The sequence below is a fragment of the Anguilla rostrata genome, chromosome 13 (genome assembly GCF_018555375.3).
Source record: "Anguilla rostrata isolate EN2019 chromosome 13, ASM1855537v3, whole genome shotgun sequence".
Classification (NCBI taxonomy): Eukaryota; Metazoa; Chordata; class Actinopteri; order Anguilliformes; family Anguillidae; genus Anguilla; species Anguilla rostrata.
Window position 1 is genome coordinate 2572556 of NC_057945.1, and position 8343 is coordinate 2580898.

At 43.0% G+C, this 8343-nt stretch overlaps 2 protein-coding genes across 4 annotated transcripts in view; both read right to left on the reverse strand.

The window, feature by feature from the left end:
* The window catches only part of cers5 (ceramide synthase 5), a 30195-nt gene extending 23827 nt beyond the window's left edge, over positions 1 to 6368 (reverse strand). The window contains exon 1 of one of the 3 annotated variants that reach the window (XM_064306641.1): positions 6242 to 6368. Coding sequence is in view for 1 of the 3 variants with exons in the window: in XM_064306639.1 (XP_064162709.1) it covers positions 5626 to 5798 (173 nt within the window). In the remaining 2 variants the exon portion in view is untranslated. Of the gene's footprint in view, positions 1 to 5289; positions 5414 to 5625; positions 6138 to 6241 lie in introns of those variants that run through there. The other 2 variants (XM_064306639.1, XM_064306640.1) reach the window with 2 other exon arrangements.
* Positions 6369 to 8280: 1912 nt separating this feature from the next.
* ppp4r1l (protein phosphatase 4, regulatory subunit 1-like) overlaps positions 8281 to 8343 on the reverse strand; it is a 30552-nt gene continuing 30489 nt past the window's right edge. The window contains exon 20 of the mRNA XM_064306638.1: positions 8281 to 8343. This exon is cut by the window's right edge and continues 3194 nt beyond it. The gene's annotated coding sequence lies outside the window, so the exon portion shown is untranslated.

Here is an 8343-nt window from a genome sequence, read left to right on the forward strand (position 1 = left end):
ATCGCATGGGTCTGTATACCGATCGCATGGGTCTGTATACCGATCGCATGGGTCTGTGCACCGATCACATGGGTCTGTACACTGATCACATGGGTCTGTACACAGATCACATGGGTCTGTACACAGATCACATGGGTCTGTACACTGATCACATGGGTCTGTACACTGATCACATGGGTCTGTACACTGATCACATGGGTCTGTACACCGATCGCATGGGTCTGTACACCGATCGCATGGGTCTGTACACCGATCGCATGGGTCTGTACACCGATCGCATGGGTCTGTATACCGATCGCATGGGTCTGTACACCGATCGCATGGGTCTGTACACCGATCGCATGGGTCTGTACACTAAGACATGGGTCTGTATACTGATCACATGGGTCTGTACACCGATCGCATGCGCTCCAATTACCAGCACTCAGAGGTGACTCAGCGCTGGAGTCATGACATCAGCGCAGACTGACCCCTCACTGCGCTGTGACTTCATCCTGGCTGACTTCCTGCATGACGAATCCAGCCCCAGGCAGATGATCCGCTCAGGGGATACACCCCTATATGATCAGCGGAGGGTGGTGCAGTCTGCAGGGCAGCCGATTCCCAAACTACCCCCTCCTCCCTCCCCACCCGAAACCTGCCGTGGCACTCTCTCAGCTGTGGTCCCTCTCTGTGCGTTACCCTCTCTGCTTTCTACCTCTGAATGCAGTATGTGTACTAAAGCAGACATTCAGGCCCTGTTACCCTGCTAAAAACAGCCACACAAAAGTGCCATGGGTCGGCACAGATAAACACGCACAGCATGACAGGCCACAGCCAGAAGACCCGCCCGCTAACATTTCTAATTTACGATTCATATCTACAAATTTGATCAAAACAAGATCGTTTGACGCAGCAGCCTAAATCTCATTAAACATTTCTCAAAATCTGGGAACGTGAGTCCTGGAAGGGACATAAAAAAAGAATTCTCTTTTATAAAAACATACAGTACCGTCCATCACCTTGAATTAAACGCTAAACACTGCATTAAACGGTCCATGATTTAAGTGTTCATCACTGCAATCTCCACTGGAAAAAGGGTGGAGACCTGCATCTCAGGCCAGCCAACCAGATGGTCCTGCTTGCTCGGTTACAGACCTAGGTCCATTGCCAAGGGAACCAAGTAGCCAATCACATCCTCAGACTCACTCAAGGGAGACTTGCCTTCTGTAGCAGACTCACTTGCTGTCCTGAACTCCTCATATCAATTTTCCATGTAAATGCATGTTCTCTATATGTGCTCAATAGCCTGACAGTAACACAGTGTGTGCTGAAGAACACTTCACCTGTCCACCTCAATACACTACAGTTCATCCAGGCTAAATGATGCAATTGATAATAAACTTGAATAATCAATCATAAAAGATGAAATGCACTCATTTATCTGTCTGCTTGTCAGCGTTTCAAGACGCAGGAATCACATCAGAGCGTAGTGTACACTGTGGGGAGGTTCATACAGACCAGACACATGAATTACATCACTGCGTAGTGTACACTACGGGGAGGTTCATACAGACCAGACACATGAATTACATCACTGCGTAGTGTACACTATGGGGAGGTTCATACAGACCAGACACATGAATTACATCACTGCGTAGTGTACACTATGGGGAGGTTCATACAGACCAGACACATGATTCATCACTGCGTGTGTACATCTAGGGAGGACTCATTACAGCCTGCAGCATGTATTAAATCACTGCAGTAGGTACACTATGGGAGGGTTCATCAGACCAGACCATGAATTAAATCACTGCGTATGTACACTATGGGGAGGTTCATACAGACCAGACCATGAATTAAATCACTCGTAGTGACACTAGGGTAGGTTATACAGACCAGACACATGAATTACATCACTGCGTAGTGTACACTATGGGAAGGTTAATACAGACCAGACGCACTCTACTCCTGCGCTCTGGAGACCATTACAGCCTTCAGGCTTATGTTATTATAATTTCCACTGCATTAGACCAGGGGTTTCCAACCTTTCCTGATCCAGGGACCCCCACCCAGGCTTAAAGGCATCCAAACTGGCTAGGGCGGCAAGAATGTCCTGGGTTCGAATCTGGGTTTAAATCCGGCCTGGGCCTTTCTGTGAGGAGTTTGCATGCTCTCCCTGTGTCCGCATGGGTTATCTCCAGGTACTCCGCTCCACTTTCCTCCCACAGTCCAAAGACATGCAGGTTAGGCTAATTGGAGACTCTAAACTGGCAATAGGTTATGAGCACATGAGTTAATGGTGAGTGACTGGTGTATATGCCCTGCGATAGATTGGTGGCCTGTCCAGGGTGTGTTCCTGCCGCTCGCCCGGGTATAGATAATGGATGGACCCTGCCCAGGATAAGCGGGTATAGATAATGGATGAACCCTGCCCAGGATAATCGGGTATAGATCATGCCTAGGATAATCGGGTATAGATAATGGATGGACACTGCCCAGGATAAGCGCGTATAGACAATGGATGGACTCTGCCCAAGATAAGCGGGCTATATAATGGATGGACCCTGCCCAGATAGCAGGGATATAATGCATGGACCCTGCCCAGGATAATCGGGTATAGATCATGGATGGACCCTGTCTAGGATAATCGGGTATAGATAATGGATGGACACTGCCCAGGATAAGCTGGTATAGATAATGGATCATGGATGGACCCTGCCCAGGATAAGTGCGTATAGACAATGGATGGACCCTGCCCAGGATAAGCATGTATAGATAATTGACGGATGGATAAAACTGGCTATTCTCCCTCTCCATCCAGTGTGAAGCCCTGCAGGAGCAGAAGTGTGCTGAGGGAGGGGAAACACGTTTACTGTGATTTTGCAGGTTGTCTAAAACAAGGTGTTTTCATTGGGCAGAAATGCTTGTTCACGTGCCTGTCCCAGACCTCCCAGAACTCCCAGATCTCCCATATCGTTGGCGCAGGTCGCGTCTGTTCAGCATGTGGGGCGAATATGACAGGCTATTCCAGACTGAGAGAAAAGCGTTTAAAAAAAACAAACAGTCGGAAGATTATCATTGTTTCAACACGATTGCTTGTCTTGGCCGTTTCTCCAGCAGCCAACGTCTCCACAGGTGAATTACGTGCACTTTAATGCACCTTGATTGCACCTTTATGAGGGTGTCAATCAAGCTCTTATCATAAAGTCCACTGATAAAACTGGCATGGCATCCTACATTTCTCTTGTTTGTAAATGGTCTGAATCAGTATGGCAGGTACTGAAGTCAAATGAAATGGCAAAATTCAGCTTGTCTGTGCCCACTGGCTATGGCTCTGATAATGGAGTCGAGCAGTTCTGAGTGTGCTGCTAATCCATGGCCTTGTCAGCAGGAAGGAACCAATGACGACTTCATGAAAAATGCAGACTATGCACAACAGGTGCAACCGGCCCAAGAACCCCGACGTTTCAGGTAAGGAGCTGGATAGATCCACAAATGATAACTCACCATCATTAGCAACAGGTTTCCCATTTTAACAACTGTTAACAGCATGCAGCATGGAGAAACCTGCATAACAAATTTCTTCAGGGGCAAGAGGTTTTCCATACATTTGACAATCATTTTGTTATCCTCCAAAACAAAATTTTGTAATTAAGTAGTCATTTTTACATCTTGTATCTATAAATATTTTTAAGAATTTGTTTACAAACATCAAGAAAAGAGCAATATTTTTTTTTTAAAGGCTTATTTCCCTCTTTCTTCTTGTTTTAGGGTAAACTCGTCAGACAATAGCTGTGAAGTTATCGGTAGGAATGCAAGGCATTGTGGGTTGCCAGTGGCTCCAAACGGTGGTTCGGTACCCACTGGTGGGGTGCAACATGGTTTACGTGCGATATCAGCAGTGGCTCCAAGCTTGGTTCGGGACCCACTGGTTAGGTACACGATGGTATACGTACGATCACCAAAGCCGAGGTGATCGCACCCTTCTTGGTAAAACAACACGTACTTATGTATTCCCGACACGCCGAACGTTTCCACTTGCGTAAGTCACTCGGGATAAGAGCGTTTGTTAAGTGACTAAATGTAATATGGAAACGTGGAATTACGTTTTCACGTTTGTACAATGCATGCTACACTTTCCGTTGACATTACCAGTCGATTAAACATTGTACTAGTTACTTGCATTGCCAGTGTTAGCCTATAGCACAGATACAGTGTTTTTTGACAGATTAAAGACATTTTAATGCCATAATTGACCATATGTTAGGACAACCAGAAGATCTGCTCATTAAATGAGCTGTGGGTTCTAAATTCGGAAGTAGGACTTCCTGTTTAGACAGGTACTCAGGTAGTGCGAATTAGGTGCCATTTGAGAGGTTTTTGAACAGAATGTGAACAGAATGGAGGGGGCTTTCAAGCGCTAAAACAAATCCCCAAAATCATTGACTCTTGGGTGGCAGTGTCGTCTTATTTTTTTGGTTTTCAGGTGTGACTACAAATACAACTAGTTGAACTGAGCAGGCTGAAAGAAAATGTTAGGCCTACTGCAACCAAAATTAAAATACGGGAAAACGGTGTTTCAAGCTCAAATGCAAAAGACAGAGGACACATTGACTGGCTCTCGACCAAAGCCAGCATCTAATGTTTGATCTCAGAACCCTTCAAAGGCCACTGAAATGTGTCATTGTCTTACACTGCGAAACTCGTTAACAAGCGTCAACTCAATGACTTTAAGGAATTGGGCCAATCCAATTGTTAACGTTAGCAAAGCTGCTAATTGTTTGGCAAATATATCGGACCGTTTTACGACTTCACAAAATCTTTTCAATTATGTGTAGAGTGCTAGGGATTTGCCACATCAATTACGTTACCTAGCCAACGTTACCCTATTTAGCGAAATATTCTAAATTAAGAATTATTATCTGCCTCGATAAGCATGTAAAACCTCACTGGCATTTGAAAGCTTTGGATTTGAAACATCCACTATAGTCCTATAAACACGGATCACAAGACATATCCGCGCTTAAGTAGTAGCACGGGCGAGCTAGCTAACTTAACTACACAGGATCTGCCTCTATCTTTCCCCTTAACTTCTGGGCAATATAGATTTAGCTAATCTAACAAATAAACACAATTTTATTTATTTTTCTGTTGTTTAGCCATCTAATTGTATAGCAAACTAGCCTTAACTTGACATTCACAATTCCCGACAGGCTATCGATGTTGGTAGGCAAGCTAAGCTACAAATATAGCTAATGTGTTCGCTAGCTAACCGTAATGATCAGGACAATTGAAATATACTACCGTTATAGTGGCATTAGTTGTATCACCGTAGGGACCCACCACAATATGCTTCAATCCGGCTAATATAACGTTAGCAAACTAGCGAGTAAGTTACTATGCTCTATTGCACGGCTCCTTCAGTTCCGCATTTAACTTTCTTGCCTAGATACAACGAGCGAACGGCATCTCTTATAAAAGTGTAGCAAGCTGGCGAATACGGTTACAAAGCTGGTCAAGTTACCTCAAGCAAGTTATTAAGAGTTGGCGATAGTTAGCAACTCAATAAAATAAGTAATGCTAGCTACTAGTGTGTCAAAAATCGTTCTAGGTAGCTTCAACAGCTAGTAAATGACATACCTTTCAAATAGTATTCTGACAGCAAATATGCCCAAAGCCAGCGGCAGGGCGGAAAGCAAGTGCCTTGCTTTGGGATACTCCAGTCCAGGTGCTGGGTCCGCAAGGTCCGCCCAAGTTACATTGTGTGGAAGCCAGAATCTCTCGTTCCAAAACCAGGCTGAGAACGCAGCCATGTTGCGGAGAAAAGGAAGACAGGCAGGCAGGGAGAAGTACCGAAAGAAAAATGAGTGACCGCCCCTTTTTCACAATGGTGCCGATGAGCAGAGGTGTTTCTTTCCGCATCGATTGAGGAAATGGAAAGCCCCACCTCTACTGCCTGCTACATCATCCACCGTCTCCCGGAGGCTCAGCGTACTCAAAGTTGCAAACTACATTTTGGATATGAACGTCACTGTCCGTACCAAACTATGATTTAAATGTAAAGAAGGAAAGTTTAGCATACAATTTTCATACATCCACGGGGGATAATGTTGGCCGCGTTATGTTCCCAGGCGACATCTCTCGTAGCAATTATTATCGAGTGTTTGTTATTTCACCGAATCGTTAAAATAAATATGTCGGCCTACAGATAAAATGATTAACGTTTCTCCATTTGAATGATTAAAGTCACCTTTACCTCAGGAAGAACGTATTTAGGACAGTTGTGGTTGTAGTCTATTATTCATCAGGACTCAGCTGACATCACTCAGTATCACTCTATCCATACTGGATGTTGATGCGCCAAGTAAGGCTGGACCATAGGCGCGCACCAAGGCCTTAGCCGTGTTATTAGGCGGCTATAATTAGACTAGTCTACCGGGCCAAGGTTGCGGTTCCGCTCCTCTTGCGGCACCTCTACTCTGAAATGTTGCTTACACTCCTGTTGGCTACATGGCAGCAGTCACGGGATACACAGAGCAACTTGACCGATGTAATTCTTTTGATTATTTCAAACTCCGAATTATTTTCAAAGACTAAATATATACGTCAAAAATATTTTGACGCGGAGTCAACTCACTTGTTTCCATGTAATAAACCGAATCGAACAGTTATGTGTTAAAATAAACAGCCCTACATTGGAGGGGAAAATTTCATCTAGTGATTAACATCGGGACAGAGCTTGTGGAACTGCTGCTTTTAATACATTATGTAAACTGCAGTGCTGCTCATCTTGCCAGGCCCATCTTTGCAACACATTTTAATCTCAACATGACTCTTGTTTAAATAAAGGTTTTAATAATAAAAAAATGGCCTTGAATACATCAATCAGCATTACTAATTTCCCCCACCCCACAAAATCAGCACATTTCAGCCAATCACAACACCTGCTCATTGCTCACAGAAGCCAATTTCAGCCTCAGAGGTCAAAAAAAGTGTTTTATAGGAAAGGCTATGTGCACAGAATACTATATTAGCCAACAGAACAAATTCAAAAACAGTCCATTGTCCCCCCTCACAACCCTGTTTACTAGCTATTAATTGCTTGCTAACTAACCAAAAGATTACTACTGCTACTTATACAGATACATTTCTGTGGTCAATAAAACAAATTTCTGAAATGTATTTTTTGCTCTTTAACATGTAAACCTGGCATCATATTGTTTAGTGGCTCAAGACAGCTGGTTTGACTAAGTCCTGTGTTCACATTGTGCTTAATGTGCTATACCGCAAACAATTGCATAAATGTAACAGCTTTTTAATTGATCAAATTTAATTAAATTTAAATTTAATTGACAGATATGAATAAACAGGCTGCTCATTAGGTTGAACGTGTGTTTATGTTCATAATTTCCCTTAAACGTATGAACACAATTCAGATTTGGCATGTTGGCATTTGCTTTGCCTTTGAATTCTTCATTATCTACCAAATTGTTAGTTTTAGTAGCCATGTGTTCACACTGTCACCAATTAGAAGCCTACTGAGTCACCTCAGCCATTTATTTGACCAGCCAAAAAATTGTTGCCTCTTTTTATGTAACTGTTTACAATATAGCAAAATAACAATATGAACATGGGACTTTTATTCTTTGTGGCATGTATAAGCTTTTTTCCTGACATAATGTGGCTTAAGTGGGTAAATAATTACTGTATACATAAAAAGCAACTAATAAAGGAAAAATGAACAGCTTGTTCATATTCTAGGTTTGCAATTGTGGTTGGAACAGAAACCAGCACACACATGGGGTCCCCAGGACTGAGTTTGGGAACCACTGGCTTAACCCAATTTTGATATCAGTCATTTGCAAACTGGACAAATTTTGAGGCACCAGGTTTTTTTTTACAGGGGTACTGAGTGTATAGCTTACTTTGTGTAACTTGGCTTTATTGACATTGGAAATATTTAGATAGATAAACGGTTTAGACATGGTATACCGCAATCACACAGTACTGGTTGTATCTTTGACTGTTGCTAGGAAACAGATGGTGGTTCATGACTTTTAAAAGTGTTTCTCACCCACAGCTCTGCTCTGACCCCACGCCACACCCTTTCGTTTGTGAAGCTATGCAGTGTGTTGCAGGGAATTTCCTGTTTTTCAAGAAAAAAAAATCGACATATCCAACTTGTAATATATTGTTATACCCAACATTCTAGAAGTTAAAATCTGAAACAAATACATCCAGCAAATGCACCTCTCCGGGCAGAAAATGTATGTTAAAATAAAAACAACAGCTTGGTTCCAAGAAATTGAAAATTTTAATGAAATAATTGTGCCCTAGTAGTGATTTGAGTTTCTTTCC